This window comes from Sardina pilchardus, chromosome 5 (assembly GCF_963854185.1).
Source record: "Sardina pilchardus chromosome 5, fSarPil1.1, whole genome shotgun sequence".
Lineage (NCBI taxonomy): Eukaryota > Metazoa > Chordata > Actinopteri > Clupeiformes > Clupeidae > Sardina > Sardina pilchardus.
The window spans coordinates 27,006,664-27,027,920 of record NC_084998.1 but is presented as its reverse complement, the minus strand read 5'-3'; the positions used below and the strand labels follow the sequence as shown (position 1 = coordinate 27,027,920).

The 21,257-nt window shown below is 46.6% G+C and overlaps 1 protein-coding gene across 2 annotated transcripts; it reads right to left on the bottom strand.

Annotated features, from left to right (window-relative positions):
- Window positions 1–701: 701 nt before the first annotated feature.
- Window positions 702–21,233, bottom strand: LOC134080622 (zinc finger X-chromosomal protein). 2 transcript variants are annotated; one of them, XM_062537147.1, is made up of 10 exons: window positions 21,049–21,233; window positions 14,437–14,540; window positions 12,346–12,699; window positions 11,092–11,223; window positions 10,826–10,912; window positions 10,498–10,635; window positions 10,090–10,206; window positions 8,524–8,663; window positions 7,748–8,208; window positions 702–7,487 (listed from the first exon to the last, which is right to left on the bottom strand). In XM_062537147.1, the coding sequence occupies exons 2-10, from the start codon at window positions 14,501–14,503 to the stop codon at window positions 6,647–6,649; spliced, it is 2,337 nt and encodes a 778-aa protein (XP_062393131.1). In that variant the 5' UTR covers window positions 14,504–14,540; window positions 21,049–21,233; the 3' UTR covers window positions 702–6,646. The 2 variants fall into 2 exon arrangements, with proteins under 2 accessions (XP_062393131.1, XP_062393132.1); XM_062537148.1 differs by having other exon boundaries at window positions 12,418–12,699.
- Window positions 21,234–21,257: the final 24 nt, after the last annotated feature.

Sequence of the window (21,257 nt, the reverse complement as noted above, 5' to 3'; positions counted from 1 at the left end):
CCCCACACACACACACTGCAGGACATCTGTGTCCTTTGGTCTGTCATCTGCTTTCTGGAAAGCTGAGGCACTCTTATTACCATGGCAACATACACACACCCTTGAGTCGCATTTACCACCAGCTGGAGGTCTGGTCATCTACTCCGAGCACACACACACACTCACACACACACACACACACACACATCAAGCCCTCTGTTAATGTCATGAATGTGTTGACTAAACTTCATTATGAATGATACACTGTTCAGAGTAATAACTGGGTTCTGCATTCTGATTGGCTCTTGGTCCTTGGTTCTGCATTCTGATTGGCTCATGGTGGGGCTTTCCTCTCAGGTTCAGCATCAGTCTCAGGAGATACAGAGACCCATAAATCACAGGTTAGAGGTCAAACAGGGTCTTGGATACAGGCATGGAGCTATCAGCCCAGCTCAGCTCAGCTCAGTTTGTACCAATATATATAACACCGCGTGTAGGGCTACACTTATTTTGATATCTCAGACAACCAACTGTAGAACAAATGATTGCCCTCTATCTGCTGGTGTTCATGGTGGACAAAGTCTTCCCCAGGATATAAATATTCAACAGCTAATTACAGCATTGCCACCTGCTGGTCAGGATTGAACATTACAGGTTTGATGGGAAGGTCAATAAATTGTAGAAGAGTACACGTTTATATTTTCAATTTTATAATTCACCTTTTAATCAGATTTTTAATCTTTGATTTCATAAAAAAAACAAAGTAGTTATGTAATCACCCAGGCCACAAAAAAACACTGAAAAACGTAACACATACACCATTTATGTGTTTTCTGCTTTTGACATTTTTACTTTTTCTCTCAGTGTAATTTAGCAATACAAAACAAACAAACAAAATGACAAAAAAATGTATTAAAACGATAGATTCCTCACATGTCCCATAAAGGTTTCTTTTGGAGCTATAATTATACAACACAACTGTACAGCGCCAGAAAATGTGTGACATTTTCAATAAATAAAGTTTTAAAAAAAGTTTGACTCCAGCTAAAATGTCTTTGTTTTGTTGTGGCATCGCAAACCCAGTTTGTGTCTGACAGGCCCCGGGGTGGGGCGGGACTAAGGATAACCTAAGTGATTGGCTAGGGGTGGTGAGGACCTCCTGTGATTGGCTGTGAAGTGTGAAGGAGAGATGGCCTTCCTCCCTTCTCTGGTGCAGCTAACTCAGTCCAAAATGTTCCTGTGGAGCTGGCTCAGCCCAAAAGGTTCCAATGGGCTAGTTCAGTCTGTTCAACAGCAGATCAAAAGGTTCCTGCGGAGATGGTTCATTCTCCTCAACAGCAGTCCAAAAGGTTCTTGTGGAAGCAGTTGCTTGGAAACAAACAAGCAAGGACTTAGTGCTAATTCATGTACAAGTAAGGACTTGCACTTATTCAAGGGAACAGTTTCCAGGTCACACTCCTAACCAGACTACCCACAGGACAAAACTAACGAGCAGCGCTTAGTGTGTGTGTGCCACCAAGCTTTTAGGCCCGTGTTACAGTTTGTGTGTGTGTGAGCGCACAAGAATCTCAGAGTGACGTAAATCACGTCATCAGAGCCCGAGTGTGCGACTCTATGCGGACGTCTGTAGCCTCAAGTTCTATGTAACCATGCAGACTTTAGCTCACTCAAAGAGTACCGATGAAGGGTAACGTAACGCAGTTTTAACCACAATGCTCCTGTTATTTCCACTGTTTATTGGATTGAAGATGGTGACCCGTGAAAGATGACTGATATTTAGCAGACACTTTTATCCAAAGCGACGCTGACTCGCACATACATGTATATTATCGGATAAATTTGGAGATCATTGGCCACTACCTTGAATTGTTAACAAACATTTGTCGGAAGCCTTTTCCTGATAGGCTGCAACGCTACAGAGGCTTTTGGTTTGAATAATCTGACAGGTGGTGGAAGTGTTTACGTCAAGACATGTCAGAGACAGACTCCAAGTAGACTATAGAAAATATAAGAACCTCCATGTACCTGTGGTGGCAGGAGCTGACTGAGTTTTTAAAAGAAGACTATTTCACCATCCTTACATATAGAACAGATTGCAGAGTGGAGAGATGCAAGCGACTAGTCTTACAAAAAGAAAATAAACTCAGGACTGATGACAGCTGTGGGTCGATTCTTAGGTGAAGGGAGGTAAAACGCTAGAAACAATCGTCTGAGCACCTGTTTTGGGAAGCAGTATCCTTAGTGCAAATGCGTTATGTCTCTATGTGTGTGAGTGGGTAAGTGAGAGAGAGTGAGAGAGAGCGAGAGCGAGAGCGAGAGAGACTGTGTGTGTGAGAGAAAGAGAAAGTCAGTGAGGGTGAAAGAGGGAGTAGGTTGCTATCTGGGAAGCGCTATTTACCTGCACGCACAACACAAATCTACAAAAACTGGAAAACAACAAAAGATAAATACAGACAGGCACACCTGAGTCTGGAAGATGATACTTTCACCTTCCAGACCCAGGTGTCTCTCTCTCCCCCATACACACACACATCCCAAAAAAATCTTTGATTTAGATAGCAGAGAGTGAGCACATTTAAAAACAGGTCTGTGTTGGTAGAACAGGAGTGCTTTGCACCACAGAAAATTGTCAGTTGAGCGTGTAAGATCACAGACAGAGTGGTCAGTTGTGCCTGTGGTCACAAAGAGAGCTGTCAGTTTACCCTGTGAGGTCACAGACAGAGTGGTCAGTTGAGCCTATAAGGTCACAGACAGAGTGGTCAGTTGAGCCCATGAGGTCATAGAATTCCCATCAGGGGACCCGGAGCCATGGAGAAGGAGGGGAGGACTGGGGGGAAGGAGTTTAAGTGGGCATGGTTATACATCGGGTGGTGTCATAGCACAGGATGCTGTTACAAATGTGGGTGGGGATACTAAAGAAGGTGGGGTTGCTGATGATGGAGTTACTGAAGGAGGAGTTAATCAGGGCATATGACTGAGGGTGGAGTTAACTGGAGAGGGAGGAGTTTGTGAGGAGGAAGGAGTTACAAAAGAGGGTGGAGTAAATTAGGAGGGAGCAGTTACACAATGGGGTGGGGTTACAGAAAGGGAGGAGCTACTAAAGGGTGGAGTCACTAAGGAGGGAGGAGTTACTCAAGGGAGTGGATGGAGGATGGAGTGCAGAATGGGTATCTGTGTTGGGATTGACTTGTCCACACAGACGAGTTCAGAGCAATCCCAGGCCATCTCAGGCCACAGCTGATGCCACCATGTCCATGGATCTGTGTGTAAATCTGGGGTGAAACACGAGTTTCGGATTCATTCGCCCTCGTTGAACTAAGCCCACAGTGCTGCTGCTGGTCAGAAGCCGGTTCTGAGGTTCTAGGTCCACCAGAGTCAGGAACCAGTTCTGAGGTTCAGAGGTCCACCAGTAAGGAGAGCAGTAGAACGTCCCTCCAGAGACCTGACCTCTGCTGGTCTAGTTGAGCATCCAGCAGCGCTGTGGATGAAGTTGCAACTCCATAGTGCTTCGATAGGAACCAACACCAGAAACATCACTAGACCCCAGACTAGGATTAGTCACTGGGAGCAATTAATGGTGGAGAGCAATCCCTGGGGTTAAAGACTGGGGCAAATGGGTCTGTTGGTGGGAGGCAGCTAGAACTAATTTGCCAGCAAAAAAAAAGCAAAAGTACACACACATGGAAACCTACAGATTAAGTATACATAAACGTTCTACCTGATAAGACTGCTGTCAGTCTCTGGTGTATGCATCTCACAGTTCCGCATGAGCTTCCCAACTCCTTGACCACAGGGTACAATCCTGCTGACCACTACAGACTTCATTTGTTGGGATGCACTGATTGGGAAAATTCTGGGCTGTTGTTGATACTGATATTGGCCGATATTCGTTTTTTAAGTGATGATGTAATAATGGGATAATGAATCTCTTTCCGGGTCCAACGGCTTTCAGATTCACATGTTTTTCTCCATAGACAGTAAAATAAAAAAATTTCTTTCCGCTATTCCTGACTAGCCTTTAAGAAAATTGTCATCTTATACTGACTTGTTGCCTCAACCTAATCAAATCCTATTTTTTTGCGGAAGCCTGGATGTTACCCTTAAATCCATCATCTGGCTGCATAGCTACAGTGATTACTCTGTTAAAGTTTAGCGATTTTATTTGCTAAATCGGAGGTGATGATGACAAAGTTTACAAGTTGCAAAAACCGCCTGGCTGCGCTAGTAAACATCTTCTCACGAAATAGCTGTTGGGCCTGTGACGTCGGACTTAAGAACCGAATATCGGTGCATCTCTAATCATTTGAAAAGGATTCTCTGAGCTTCAAACAAAAAGGCAGGGAAAATAGACAAAGGACAACAACCTAGACATGGACAGAAACAGGAACCAATAACTCAAATCCATCATAAACGCAGGCATAGGGGCAGCTAATCCCCTGTAGTGTGTGTGTGTGTGTGGTATGCGTCTGCAGTCTGCATTAGCAAGGGCCCTATTGGGTACGTATGTGTGGAGGAGGAGGAGGAGGAGGAAGAGGAGGAGGAAGAAGAGGAGGTGGAGGAAGAGGAGTGACTACTGCCAGGATAAGAGGGCCGAACACTGCATGTAAAGATAGCATAGAGTGCAAAAATGGACTGTGTTTTTCAACACCAGGTTTCAACACCGAGGCAGCTAAATAAACAGACACTCCCAACTCCACATTGCTATTCAAATAACACCGAGATCTTGCAGGATGACCGACACTAATGCAAGTCCAGATCGACATTCCTCAGATCAGATCCCTCAGATCAACATTCCTTCCCACATATCAGGGCTGAGGCTGCAAGTCTCCAGCATTGGGCCAATCATAAGCACTGCAGCACCGCAGGTGACCTTAAAGGGACGACCATCTGTAGTTCATTTTGTATAAAACATAAAAAAATGACAAAATAGCAAAAGAAAGTGAAGAAATAGCAGTTTTGATAGTGTTACCTAGTGTTGCCTACATATCGACTAACGTTAGCATGCTAACCAGCCAGGCCTGACCTCTCTTTTGATATTGCACCTCAAGTGACGACGTATCAAACACGACGCAAGTCAATGGAAGAGTGGCTTTGCAAACGTGCGTTCAACACAACTCGAATCCTACAGAATTCAACGGATACCTCCTTTCAGCTCACCACCACCCATGCTGAGCACACTCCTGAGACCGCTAAACTGAAGTCTAGAACGGCCATGACCGCTAAACTGGAGAAGGTCTAGAACGGCTCTGACATCTTCACTGGATTTGGTCAAGAACTGCTGCGACAGCTAAACTGGAGTTGATCTAAAATGGCACTGACATCTAGACTGGATTTGATGTAGAACCAGTATGACAGCTAAACGGAAGTTGGTGGACAACGGCTGGAATTAGCTTTACAGATTGTAGAGTAGCCTATGGGGGTCTCAGATATCGAGTAGGCTAAGGCTGTCGCAGTCTTGACCTTCCACTGTCCACTGACTGTGACTGACGGAGTCGGGCGCCTGTAGGCCTGAGAGCTGAAAGCTTTTCTGTCTGACTGCACAGCTGTAACGGTCAGGCCCTCAGCAGGCGTTTGATCAGAGGTCTAACCAGGCGTGTAACTGAAGCGTTACGTTCGCGTTGCGTCTGCTGCAACAATTAACTTCAACTATAATCAATGGAAGTAGCTACACCAGACATGATAACGGTGCGTACGTAAAAAAAAAATAGACCAGTCTTGTAAAATGTTTTTTAGGGCGTTACGAATGGAACGCTTCAGTTACACACCCAGTGTAGCTTCCTTGTAACTCCGCCTCCTAGGCGTCTAGGTGTCCATCTAGGTGTGGCACACATGCAGGGGAGGGTGGGGCTGAGGGTCGCTGTGTGGCCATTCACCAAATGCACGTTAGGGGAGGAGTCAATGTGCTGGGTGCAGGGTCGACAGTCCAAAAACTACTGGGGGGCGGGGGGGAATCCACACAAAAAGCTTTCGTCTCATTAGTACTTTTTATCGATAGCAGAAAACACAAAATAAAATGAAATGAAATTCTGCATCAATAAAAAATAATAATAGGAGGATGTAGAACTTTTTGTGCAGATTTCTTTTGTTTGCTTGTGTTTTTTTACAGTTGATGTTTCATAGCTCATCATAACCAGCTACGTGTTCGTCCGGTACCTCATCAGCGCTGGTATAGAAACATGTGGAACAATACCCAGCCCTAGTTGATGTTGTTGACATTTCTAAATTCAAGCTAGATAAACTTTTACATAAAGAACTTAGACAACATATTCTCCCTTAAGTCTAACCCCAATCCCAACCTCAACCCCCCCGACTTGCCTTGGGGGGGGGGGGGTATCTGGTGTGTGTCATTCCTACTCTGCCCAGTGGCTGAGATTTCATCACCAATTGTTCCACAGGTGTTTAAACTCCTTTTACCCTGACGGGAAAAATCAGCTGACCAGAACGCTGGTCAAAAGGTCATGACCTTGTGATGCAAGAGCTGATTGAGTACAGTATCTAGAAAAGCTGTAGCTGACGGACATCTGCATGAAAACTCCCAGAATGTTCCTTCAGGTTCCGTGAGGCCCCCCCCCTCCCTTGTCAGACCATTCTACAGTTCAACAGGATCGTTCTCTCTCTCTCTTCCGACGACTCTAGAGTTCTAAAGGAGCGTTCCGGGACTGGGTCCTTAACTACTGGGCTGAACCACGTCCTTATGGTGGCGGGCAATGTGCTGGTTCTTCTCAGAGGGCCTGCGGAACCCTTTAGAACAGTACTCGCAGCGGTGTGGGTAGTCCTTGGTGTGGATGGAGATGACGTGCCTCTTGAAGCCGGAGGCGTCTCCGGTGCTGTAGTCGCAGTACTGGCACTGGTAGACGCGGCGCTCTCGAGGCACTTGCGCCGCCACCACCCGCGCCTTATTACCACCGCCACCACCACCACCACCGCTGCTCAGGCCGCCAGACTTCTTCACGGAGGACGGCGACTTCTTGTTGCCGCTCGCTTTGGCCGGCGACGCCTCCGTCGCCGGGGACAACAGCGGCGGGGACAGCTGCTCCGCGGAGGTGGGCGACGACGGCCCGTCGGCGTCGACGTCGTCGCCCTGGGCGCTTCCGCCGGACTCCTTGGTGTGGACCGACAGGATGTGGCGGCTCAGGACGAAGGGGTCGGCGATCTTGAAGCTGCAGTGGCGGCACTGGTGGAGCTTCTTGGCGGCGGGGGCCGCTCCCGGCACCCCGGGCGACGCCTTGTGGGTGGCCTCGTGCTTCTTGAGCTCCGAGGGCCGGTGGAAGCCCTTGCCGCAGGCCTCGCACACGTGCGGGTACTCCTTGGTGTGGCAGGAGATGACGTGGCGCTTCAGGTCGCTGGAGTTGGAGCTGCGGTGGTCGCAGTGCGGGCACTGGTGCGGCACCGTCGCCGCGGGCGTGGAGGACACGGGACCTCGGCCGGGTTCCGCTGACGGGTGCGACAGGGACACGTGACGACTCAGCTCGTCCTCCTCAGCAAACGTCTGACTGCATTGCTCACATCTGCTCAGGGGAGGAAAGGAACAAACAAGAACGCTCAGGAACGCACAGAAACACACTAGAACACTGAGGAACACTTGAGAAGGGTAGAGGAACACTGAGGGACACTACAGAGCACAGAGGAACACAACAAAGCAAACAGGAACTCTAAGGAACCCTCAGGAACACACAGAAACCCACTAGAACACAGAGGAAGACTACAGAGCACACAGAAGAACCCTGAGGAACCCTGAGGAACCCTGGAGCGGCGGCGGTTCCCGTACCTGAAGGGCGGCTCCTGGGTGCCGTGCTTGCTCTTCATGTGCGTCTTCAGGTTGGAGGCGTCGGCCGCCTTGTAGGAGCACTGCGGGCAGCGGAACGGCCGCTCGCCGGTGTGCGTGCGCGCGTGCTTGCGCATCTCGGACGGGTGGCGGAACCCTTTGCCACACTCGGCGCAGGTGTGCGGGAAGCTGCGGTTGTGCGCCCCCTGCAGGTGGCGCTGCAGCAGCGCGGCGTCCGAGGCGCGGAAGGCGCAGTAGCGGCACTGCAACGTTTTGGCGACGTTGGCGTTGGCGTCGGCGTCGGAGGCCGGCGGGCCGGCGGGCGGACTGGGCGGAGCCTCGGGCGGGTGGTGCTGCAGGCGGTGCGTGAAGAGCGCGGGCTGCTGGGCGAAGCTCTGGCCGCACGTCTCGCAGCTGAACGCCGGCGCCAACGACGACGAGTCGGGAGGGGTACTGGGCGGGACCTGCGTTGGGGGGGCGACACGGTGCATGTGGTCATATGTGCTTACAACGCAGGTGTGTGTGTGTGTGTGTGTGTGTGTGTGTGTGTGTGTGTGTGTGTGTGTGTGTGTGTACACTCACACTAGGTACTAGGTACACTCAACTGTTACATTGTCAATCCTTTGGATCTTGTTCCCCTTTGCAAATTTGGACCCAAATAACAACATTTACAAATGTGAGTGTGTGTGTGTGTGTGTGTGTGTGTGTGTGTGTGTGTGTGTGTGTGTGTGTGTGTGTTTGGCAGGGATATGTCATAAGAGGGTGGGGCTATATCATACCTTCTTCCTGCTCTTGGTGAGGAGCTCCTGATGTTGTGTCCGCTGGTGTCGCCGTAGAAACCCGCGGGACTTGAACTTCTTTCCACACAGGAAGCAGGGGTACACTGTCAGGGGCTGACCGTACGGCCCGATGATGATGGCTACCAAAAACACACACACAAGGACAGTTTATGTATGTGTTACCGTCTGTATGTGTAATTTGTGTGTGTATGTATAGTGTATGTGTAATGAATGTGTGTGTATCTGTAAGTGTATGTGTACCGTAAAACTCCAAACAATAGCCCGGGCTTTTATTTTGCCAAATCGCCAAAATGCACCGGCGTGTATTTGAGACAGGCGTCTATATGAGACAGGCGTTTAATTTAGTGTTGTTAGTTGAGTGTAGGTTTATTGTAGGATTAGAAATAACTACCCAATAGCATAAGCAGTCGGAAAGCATGACAACAGGAGGTTACCACTATATTACCATTATATTACGGTAGGCTACTTTATTTAGCCTATAATTCGAATGTGTTTCACAAATCAGATCATATTAGAATTAGCCTACTATTAGATATGTCTTAAATTATTGGCAGCTTAAAATAGGCCTAACGAAACGATGTGACAGCGGGCTGAATAATTCAAGTTACCATCGAGCCTGTAAACTTGTTGCCCCTGATAACACATCAACAATAAAGAATGAATGCTACTCTGTAAAACAACTGATCCTATTAATCGCTATCACCGTGATCCTCAACTAGGCTAGGCCTACTACAAGTTGATTTGCGAATTCCTCCTCCTCGTCGCTCTCCTCCACTTGCCTGCTTTGCTTGCGCAGCTCCCGATGCGCAGGGCTCTCCCTCTTTGGAGACAGACGTTACAGCTCAGCCATACGCACCCTCTTTGGATCAACCGAGAAATATCTTGCCGCTGCTTCTCCCGAATTTTGTTAGGCAAATTTGACAACTATCAGCTTAAATGTCATTTAAATCAAGTCTTCTTCTTTTCCGCCACGGTATTGAGAGAAATGCGGAGAAACGCGGAGAAACGAGAGAAAGTGAAACTAAACAAAGAAAGTTTGTGATAAAATATGTTGTCTAGTGCGCAATTTTAAAAAATGGCATTAATTAAGTAATGCAGGACATAGGCCATTGTCGAAAAAAGTTAAGCATTTGGATCTCTGGCTTTCACCTCCGCAGTCATGCAATTATAAATGTAGTGTGCGCAATCTGCACCTGCTGGCGATCTGACGGGTATAAGAAGAATAAATACAACCCGAAACTAAAAAAAACAGACCAGGCTTCTGTTGGAGACCGGCCTGTAACCCCAAATCTGTAGCCACACCGGGCGTTTAAAAGAGACATGCGTCTATTTGGGACTCGGCTATTGTTTGAAGTTTTACGGTATGTGTAATGAATGTGTGTGTGTGTGTGTGTGTTTATGTGTAATGTGTGTGTGTGTTGATGTGTAATATGTGTGTGTTTGTGTGTGTGTAATGTGTGAGTGTGTGTATGTGTAATGTGTGTGTGTGTGTGTGTGTGTGTGTGTGTGTGCCGTGTGTAGTGTGTGTGTGTGTGTGTCTCTTACCCGTCTGCACCTGTCTCGGCTCTGTTCTCCTCCTGCTGCCTTTATTAGCTCCTCCCATCGGGTCCTCCATGTGCAGGAAGGCGCTAGCAGCACCATTACGGGGCTCTGCTAGGGAGTCTACACACACACACACACACACACACACACACACACACACACACACACACACACACACACACACACACACACACACACACACACACACACACACACACACACACACACACACACACACACACACAGCAGAACATGTATTAGACAGGTGCATGCATTATGGTAACTGTACCATTTCCGTATCTTAATGTAGATTTTTACGATATATCTATTTTGCTTATAGACAAAATGTTCAATTCAGAAAAAAAAGATTGACTGTTACTCTGTGTGTGTGTGTTTGTGTGTGACACTAACCATATGCAGATGCCCATGTCGCCGGGGTGAACTCTTTGCTAAGGGCAGTGTTGTCATAGCAGCGACCATGATTGGCGGTTACATTAGCCTCCTCCCCTCCAACAACAACTTCCATGTACACTTCCTCTGAGAGCTTGGCTGTAAACAAAAACATAAACACACACACACACATACACAATCTTAATACACATCAACATAACATCTTTTGCCAGTGCTTCATGAAACAGCCAGGGGTCTAGTATGTACAGTCACTGTTGCCCCCCCCCCCACCCCTTGGTTAACCCTATGGTTACTGCCCCCCCCCCCCCCCCCCTTCTTAAGTACGTACAGTCACTGTGGTTGCTGTCCCCGACAGACATGTAGACCATCTTCTCACCAGAGGACGGCTCCTCATCCCCCACAACCTCTGTGTCACCTGCAAACACACACACACACACACACACACACACACACACAATTTGTAACCGAAGTAATACCCAAACCCACATGAATGCATGCATGCATGAATGAATTCACACAAACAGGCACATCTTAACCGGTGCCATCCACTATACACACACACAGACACAGACAAAGACACACACACAAACTCACCCATGTCCTCTCCCGTGTCATCTGCCTTGAAGATGTAGACCTTGATGACTTCCTGTCCATCACTCTTGTCGTCTGCGGCAACCACCGCTGACCCCTCCTCCTCACCTGACACCATTTTACCAGCCTCATCCACTACAGAGAGATGGATGGAGAGAGATAGAGAGAAAGATGGACAGATAGAGAGAGCGATGACGAGACACACAGGGGAAGAGGATAGATGGAGAGTGAGAGCGAGAGAAATGAAGAAGAGAGAGAGATGGAGAGAGTGATAAGAGATTGAGAGAGAGATATGGAGAGAAAATGTCACAGACACTGTTATGGGTTGCACATGACACATGGTTTAGCTCACATCAACAATTCAGAACAGCAGATAAACACATAGACACTACATGGCTACAGGCTGTCCATCCTCCTCAACAGCGCCTGATCCAATCTGACCCAATGCAAGATCCACACACACACACACACTCTGACCTAATCCAAGATCCATACACACAAACACACACACACAGACCCGATCCAAGATCCACACACACGATCCAAGATCCATACACACACACACACACACACACACACACACACACACACACACACAGACCCGATCCAAGATCCACACACACGATCCAAGATCCATACACACACACACACACACACACACACACACACACACACTGACCCGATCCAAGATCCACACACACGGTCCAAGATCCATACACATACACACACACACACACACACACACACACAGACCCGATCCAAGATCCACACACACGATCCAAGATCCATACACACACACACACACACACACACACACACACACTGACCCGATCCAAGATCCACACACACACACACACAAACACACACACACACACACACACACAAACACACACACACACACACACAATCCAAGATCCATACACACACACACACACACTGACCCGATCCAAGATCCACACACACACACACACACACAAACACACACACACTCCAACCCGATCCAAGATCGAGACACACACACACACACACACACACACACACACCCGATCCAAGATCCACACACACATGCACACACACGCACACATACACACACACGCAAGCACGTACGCACACACACACACGCGATCCAAGATTGCGATCGGATCCAGAGATCATGCGCTGAGAGGGGAGGAGCTCTTTAAGGGATTCCATCACTGAGGATGGAGGACGAGACATTCTGTGAGCACTGCAGGAAGTGATGCAATGATGTCCACTCACGTGAGATCATCAGGTAGTCTCCACAGCCCTCCTCATCCTCCGCCATCTCTCTCCCCTCACTCTCTCCCTCACCGTTGCCCCTGACGACCCGCGCCACAGCGACCGCCTCATCCTCCTCGTCCTCCCCCATCTGCACCACGCAGGTGTCCATGGCAACCTCGTCATCCTCCGCATCTTCGTCGTACTGGACTACGTCCTCAGCGGAGTCTTGGATCACCAGCTGATCAATGTCGTCATCCTCCACTACGCTGTCGTTATGGAGATCTCCGTCGTCAACGACAGAACCGGCGCGGGAGGAGGACACTTGGAGCTCCACAACGAAGCTGTCGGACTCCCCGGCTGGGCCGACGTCATCTGGGAGAGACACACAAAGTGACCGGAGAAATGTCACTGGTAAGCACCATCAACTAATCATCAATTAATCCATCAATCTTTATTTCTTTCATATATAGCACCATTCATGCAGACTTGAAACACAAGGTGCTTAATAATAACAAGGTGTACCAATACAGCATAAGAAAATGCAAAACACTACAGAACTCTTCTGCCTGCCTGCCTGTCTGCCTGCCTGTCTGTCTGCCTGCCTGTCTGTCTGCCTGCCTGTCTGTCTGTCTGTCTGTCTGTCTGTCTGTCTGTCTGTCTGTCTGTCTGTCTGTCTGTCTGTGGTTCTCCATCATCTAGAGTCTAGATTCTAGACAAAGAGGGCATATGGAACACTGATAAAAATGTAGCCATGAAATGACAAATGTATTTTCTGAGTGGGAGTGGTTTTGAGACAAGTGTGTTTGTTACAATGTAATGTATTCAGAGTGGATTTGTTACCTGTGTAATACCTAACGTGTGTGATAGACCTGGCATGTGTGTGTAATGCTGTTCACAGAGACACGACATGTGTGTGTTGTGTTTCGCGTCTCTGTGAAAAACACTGGCTATTCCCTGATGTAGTAGCATCTCCAGTTTAAGTGGAATTTGACGTGTCTGTATGTACATGTACAGTGCAACCAAAGGTTGCCTAAATGAATTAATTGGACATTAGAGTGAAAACCAAACCATAAGGTTGAGAGAATTGTCCGAAAAGCAAGAATTAACTGCATTTCGTTGACTTTGACAATAAAGTTTAATCTAATCTAAAACAATGGATCCATTTAGGTACAGGTGGACTCCAGTCAAGTTGTAGAAGCATCTCAAGGACTACTGATAAAAGGAGGATGCACCAGAGCTCAATTGCAAGTGTCATAACAATGGTTCTCAATACTTGTAAATGGGTCCTTAAAGGGATAGTTCGGATTTTAAGACACGAAGTTATATGGGTTCCCTGTCAGCAACGTTGTGCATCAGCACTGACTTACCCCCGACAGCGTCCTGTGAGCCGAGATCCAGCCGGTTTTTGATCGTTTTTGATGCCGGACTATTTTCTTCAGCAAGTTTCTGGGGTCACGAAAGTAAAGTGTTTTTCTTCTCAAAACCATATGCGTTCAACAGAGTGATATATTTGCACCACTAAAACATTGTCCAGCTGTCAGTAGCGCGCAGTGATAGGAATCGCGAAAAATAAGTAAGTGATAACGAGGTTTGAATTTTTCCTGGACAACGTTTTTGTGGTGCAAATATATCACTCTTTTGAAACGCATATGGTTTTGAGAAGAAAAACACTTTACTTTCGTGACCCCAGAAACTTGCCGGACTACTTTCTTCAGCATCAAAAACCGGCTGGATCTCGGCTCACAGGACGCTGTTGCGGGGTAAGTCAGTGCTGATGCACAACGTTGCTGACGGGGAACCCATATAACTTCGTGTCTTAAAACCCGAACTATCCCTTTAATCTTTTTTTATAAACTCTCCAAGCACCTGTTTTGTGGCGTAGTGGAGCATTATGTGTAGATTGATTAGGAAAAAAAAACATGTAATCTATTTTAAGGTGCACCTGAAACATTTCAAAATGTGGAAAACTTGTAAGTGTCTAAAACTGTGTGTGCATGTGTATGTGAGAGTATATGAGGTGTGAATGTGTGAATGTGTGTGTGTGTGTGTGTGTAAGAGAGAAAGAGAGAGAAAGAGAGGTGTGTGTGTGTGTGTGTGTGTGTAAACTACCTCCTCCATGTAGTATAATTTTCGGCTCCTGGGAGTGGATTGCCAGTCTGGTGATGTGGTCATCCATGGCCCCACCCTCTGTAACCTCATTGGTCTGCGTCAAACTGGGGGAAACAATGAGCCAATGAGAACCACTCAGATCTTATAACACAATGACCCAATGAGAACCAGTCTGATATTATAACACAATAACGACCAATGAGTACCACTGTGATATTATAACACAATAATGAGCCAATGAGAACCACTCAGATCTTATAACACAATGAACCAATGAGAACCAGTCTGATATTATAACACAGTAATGACCAATGAGTACCACTGTGATATTATAACACAATAATGACCCAATGACAACTCAGATATTACTACACAACAAGAATGCTTCAGGGTAGATCCATATGATCCTACAGGAGTATTGGGCCCATGCACCAAAGGCCTGTACTGGGACTGCACAAAATGTCTTCTGGGAAGTGGCCAGTCCTTAACAGTACTCTAATGAATACGGTCACATGGATAGAAAAGTGCCTTTAAGCTGCGTAGACACAGCCAGTAATTTGCTTATTAAGCGTCTCAAAAGCTGAAATGATTTGCAACTTTGTTGGGTGACGTCTCGTATCGCCGACGGTTAATTTGCCTGAATTTGCTTAATTTCATTAACATTCCTTGGTCTCTCATTGCTAGTCGTTTCCTGTCTGAATTTGACTTTAGAGAAAAGCTCACAGAGAGACAGGATGTTGTATTACACCACAACATACCACACTGCACCCCACTAACAAATCACACCACACCACCATACTCTATCGCACCATAACATACCAAACCACACCTTAAGCTAATACCGCCGCTCCTTCCGCTTCAGACAACCTCACACTTCTGATAAGCTCTTACCACACTCTTCACTTTCTCCCCATCTCTACCTCCTTCCTCTACACTTCCCTCTCTCCTCTTCTCTACCTCCTTCCTCTACACTTCCCTCTCTCCCCTTCTCTACCTCCTTCCTCTACACTTCCCTCTCTCCTCTTCTCTACCTCCTTCCTCTACACTTCCCTCTCTCCCCTTCTCTACCTCCTTCCTCTACACTTCCCTCTCTCCCCTTCTCTACCTCCTTCCTCTACACTTCCCTCTCTCCTCTTCTCTACCTCCTTCCTCTACACTTCTCTCTCTCCCCTTCTCTACCTCCTTCCTCTACACTTCCCTCTCTCCTCTTCTCTACCTCCTTCCTCTACACTTCCCTCTCTCCCCTTCTCTACCCCCTCTTCTACCACTTCTCCTCCGACCATAATTGGGCCAGTCCTTAAAATGTAGGCACTCCTATCCTCTAATCTAGTACTAGCGCTGACAGATCCTAGCTAAGGTTTCCTCTGCACTGTAGCTAAAATGTTTAAATATTATATATTGTTGTAGCGGTAGCTCTGTAGCTTATATGTTGTACTATTGCTGTAAGTCGCTTTGGATAAAAAATATTTTCTCATGTCAGGTTGCATTGGGTTAGGGTTAGTATGTTATATCGTCATTTCCACATTAGCATCCATATCATAAGCAACTGTAAGCCCAATAATAGTCCCAGACTAAGACAAACTGATCTACATTTATAAGATTTGTTCTCCATGGCATTTCATGCTAGATTATTCCCATGCTGTGAGAAACACTACACTTTCCATCTGAAACAGCAACTGTTTGAAAGTCATTCAGGTATGTAAAGGACTGGTGTCGTGGAAAATGTCCACTTTCCGAATGCAATTAACAAATATAGCTGCAAGCAGCAATGTAGGGGCCAAGCAGTAGGCCGGAGTAACCACGGCAACTCGACGCTGTTGGCTCAATGCGGCAATGAGACATATGGCCGTAAGCAGTCAGAACAAGTTTCATGTCTAACACGTCAAAAGTTACAAGCCAACTTGCATTTTTGCTAATTGAAGCTATCCTAAAGGTCAAAGGTCACCAAATGTCTTGAGCGTCCTCACGATCGGGTCACGAGTCCATGCACTAAGTTTAGTTTTGATAGATTCAAAGGTTGCTAAGATATGAGCTCACTTCCTGTTTGGAGGCTTCACACCCTAGAGGTCAAAGGTCACCAAATGTATTGGGCTTCGTCCCAATTGGGTCACAAGTACATATACTAAGTTTGGTGTTGATAGATGCAAAGGCAGCTAAGATATGGGCTCACTTCCTGTTTGGCGGCTTCGCCGCGAATTTCGATTGGCTGCGACGGGCAAACGCTTCTGTCAATTGTTACAGAAATCAAAACACTAACAAAGCATGGTCTGAAGATGGTCTGTGCCAATTTTGGTGAGGATCAGTGGAAATTTGTGACCTAGGGAAATTTGTTAGTGTTTTTGATTAAATCCAATATGGCGGCCAAATCAGTTACGTTGATGTCACAAGTTGTCATCTGTCGACATAAGTATCTTCCAAAGTATTACTAGACATCACTAGTACATTGTAATTCTAAGCACAACAGCAGCCACAGGCCAAAAGGCATGTTTCTGAATTACAGTGCCCCCTAGAGGTCAAAGGTCACCAGATTTCTTGAGCTTCATCCTGATGGGGTCAGGAGTCCATGTACCAAGTTTGGCTTTGATGCGTGCATGGGTTGCTTAAATATGAGCCCACTTCCTGTTTGGCGGCTTCGCCGCGAATTTCGATTCGCTGTTTTGAGCGAACGGTAATACTTCCGAAGACGAAAAGCAATGTGTTGGCAAAACATATTCTGTGGATGCTCCACGTCAAGTTTGGTGTTGGTCGGACAAAATTTGTGAGAGTAGTAGGCTTTCAAGTGTTTTTGATGAAATCCAAAATGGCGGAAAATCCATCATGGCGGAAAATGACGTCATAGGGTGCGTTGAACTCGGGCAGGTCCAAGGAATCCAAAACTACCTGATTTTTGAAAATTGGACAAACAGGTCAAAAGTTACGTGCGTAGACGCACGTCCAACTTTGACCTGTTGGTGGCGCTAGAGGGTTTGAGGTGCCGACATGAAATTTGGTGACATGAATCATGGGACTGTCCCTAATCAGTGTGCCAAATTTCACAACTTTCCCGTAGTCGGTTCTATGGGCTGCCATTGACTTCCATGTCAGAATAATAATAATAAGAACAAAGACAAACACAATAGGTGCCTTCGCAGCTTCGCTGCTTGGCCCCTAATTAACACCTAACTATGTTCTATAGGGGTGCAACGGATCATCATTGATCCGTGATCCGTTCGGATCAGTATCTTCGGTTCGGCACACACATGATCCGCGGACTGATGTATAATAATTATTAATAATAATGTCCGTGTGTTCTTTTGAAGTAACATGCGTGTCCACAAGGCATGCTTCTAGTCCCTCCCTGCTCTGCTCCCCTAGCCTGCGCGTCTTTTCTGCTCTCACACACGTCATTAGCGGTCATGCCATAACCATGGCTGCTAGTTTAAGTGCTGATGTGGCTACATAGCAGCAACACACTAGCCTAATATCAAGTTTGTTTGTGCACACTTACATCTCAAGTTTGTTGCGCACCTACCCATGCTATGATATTTAGGTAATTTAGGCTTAGCCTACTGTTGGGTTCAATGTCAGCAATAAGCTACGCAACATTGGCTAACTTGTACATCTGGAGATAGCTAAGTGCTCACTAAAATCACAAAGGAGCATTGCAAGACACTCATCTCTTTTATGATCCCAGAAAGATTTTCTTCGACTTGTTAGTTTTATTAACATGTATTTTATCTAATGAAATATCCTTGTCATCATGCACTATAGGCTATCCAACTTATTTTCTCAAGAATAAAACCGTGAGAATGAAGCCTAATTGCCCTCACGTATTTCTTAAAGCGACAGGGACTCAATTACACACCTCCTATGCGCACTCCTCCACACCACATTAAAGATAGCTAAATCAGTAGGCCTACACAAATGACTAAACATTTGTAGCTACTAGTAATTATGCAGATTGTGTGTGGAGGGTCAAACAGAATCTTGGCTGGCCACTGGTGTGAATGATCACACAATATTCAATAAAAGGTGATTAAACACCAAATCAACTAAAATTGTAAAAAAAGCATCCAAAAAGTCATTCTTGACTTAGTATCAGTATCGAAACAATAATTTTGGTATCAGGACAACACTAGCCTACTTTAAACACATGCTGAAAGTGCTTGAGCCACGTTACAACATCCCGTCAAAGACAAAACTATGCTTATTTGTCTTTTTTTTTTTTTTTGCTGATCCGAAAAATGATCCGATCCGTGACTCTTGATCCGAGGAACGATCCGAACCGTGACTTTTTCGATCCGTTGCACCCCTAATGTTCTAATTAGCATTCTGGAACAAGGCGTCCGAAGGAGGCAATGCAGACAAAATATCTCTGAAGACTGTTCATCTTTATTCACCGTACTGCAGTGATCGTACAGCCCAAACAATGTTCAGACCAACAGTCAGGGCAATAGCGAGAAGGTGAGATGTCATCAGCTGGCACCCCTTGACAAGATCTACCTGTGGATGGCTGCTGCCTATCTTTTATACCCCTTTGCCCTGAGAGGTGCCCCTCTCACGCCATCCCCAAAAACACCCTTTAGCCACTCAGCGTTGAGCAGGTCAAGTGTATTGGTGGAAACAACTTTTCTATCATGCATAATAATATATGCATACTGTGTAACCTTGTTTTTCTGATTCTGTCCAATTTGGGTGTATGTGTCCACCTGGCACCTGTCCTTGTTCTGTCCCCACCAGCTGATGACCTCACCTCTCGCTTGACCATCGAACAAAAGGAGATGTCCTCTCCTGGTAAACATGGTGCTCTCCCACACCCCACTCCTCTGACTGTTGGTCTGGTCTGCTCAAGATAGCAATGGCCTTGGCACTCTCACAGCAAATGCAGTAGGCCCAAAAACGCTCACAGTAAACACAGTAGGCCCAAAAGCCCACAGTAAGCAGTAGGCCCAATAGTACAGCTTATGAACCCACGAATACATCCCCCCCAACGTTGTCTTCAAGGCAGCGCTGCCTGGAAGGCGCTATGGTTAGGCATGGGATAAGGTTAGGGTTAGGATGGCAGCACTGCCTAGAAGATGGCACTGGAGGCTTAAAACACCATCGAGCTCAGCATGTAAGCTTAGGACTACTCATCAGCATGTAGGCCTACTCATCAACATTCAGCCTGTTCATTTATAAGGTGAAGTGACTGGTCACAAGCTAGGTGAACAGCGGTTCCCTAGATACTGATCTGAGAAGAGGCTCACTAGCACCAGGACGTCTGGTTCAGGGGCTTGTGCCGTGTCCAGCTGAATGTTCCCTACTCGGCCTTACAGCCTCATATCAGAAATCCACGTGGCCTGTCAACAGAACCAAACCGATCTGTAAGATCAAACCGGGCTGCAATCTCCTACTATGTCTGTGTCTGATGAGGAAGATACTGTAGTCTTCACTAATGAAAATAAAACACTTGTGATTGATTGTTCCTGGTTCAAGACTGGTCTGCCCACTTGGCTTCTCTAAATACAGTCAGGCTTGTTTAATGTTGGTTTATGCAAAGACACTATCCAAACTCTGAGCCACAACTCAAAGACTGCAGGCTGGCTACAGGCTGCAAAGACAGACATCAGTCTTAGTTTGTTTGGGGTTCTGTCCATCTTAAGTCTGGCCTGCAATCTGGAACACCTCATGCTAAACAAGACTATCAGCCTGTTGTTAAATGTACCCTTGGCTAATTTCTGATCACTGCTCTAGACCATGCCCTTGGTCAGGTCAATCATATCACAGTCGATCTACCTGAGTCATATCAGTCCCATGGTTAAAATAATATTTACCAGCAGATGATAAATGCTAGGCCTATACAGCGGTTCAGAACGACAGAAAAGGTTTCTGATACAATTGTGGTGACTGAAATGTTTGGCCCACTTATTAAGGGAAATCTCAGCATATGGTCGGCAAATATAACTGCAGTTATTTTGCGTGTTAGGAAAATGTTATCGTTGGAAATGATGACTTCCCTCCCCCTTTCATGCACACATAATAGAAAGCGCTCGTCTTCACTGTTTATAGTAACAGTAGCTTAGCATCAGCAGCACCAAGCTAGCTCGACAACAAACATGGCGGTCACCAGTTTTCTGATCACTGAACAGATTCACTCATTTCCAACAAAACGCAAACCGCAAGGTCGCCATTTTGGCCAGCACCACAAACCAAAAATGGAAACCCTTTGATTAAGAATGGATAAAGACGAACAAAACGATATAGTGTCGTCACAGTGCGACACAAACTGTTTTAATGTCACCCCCATTCAAAGACGGTAACAATAGCGTTAGCGTTAGCCTTTAGCATCGTCTCTCTAGCCGCTTTCCGTAGGCTACTAGGGGCCACAAAGCGGGATTTCCGGCAGGCGTACGCCGTCTAGACGCACTTCTTCTCCGGCGACAAGGACCAGGAAGTCCCTCACTCTTTCTCCACCTCACCATTGTACTCGTTATGAATTTCAAATGTTCCCCTTTAAACAGCTTCTTACTGACATACTGGGGCGATCATATACGCATATTGCATGCTATAGGTGTATTTTGACAACGCCTGTGCAAACATCGCATGCAGATACCATTCAGAAAAGATAACTGTTACTAGGCTAGGGCTTACCATGTACTTGGAAGTCAACAGATCCTGTTCTGTAGTCCAGTGGAATTTAAATTGGGGATATAATTGCATTGATTTGTTAACAGATCGTTTTGCCTGTTGTTATTATAAAGAACGCTTCCGGGCGCAGGGTCTCTTTCCAGCCCAAAGGAGAGTGAGCGTACCCGGGATGGAGGGAGAGGTGAGAGCCTTGGCTGGAAGGGCCTGTTCAA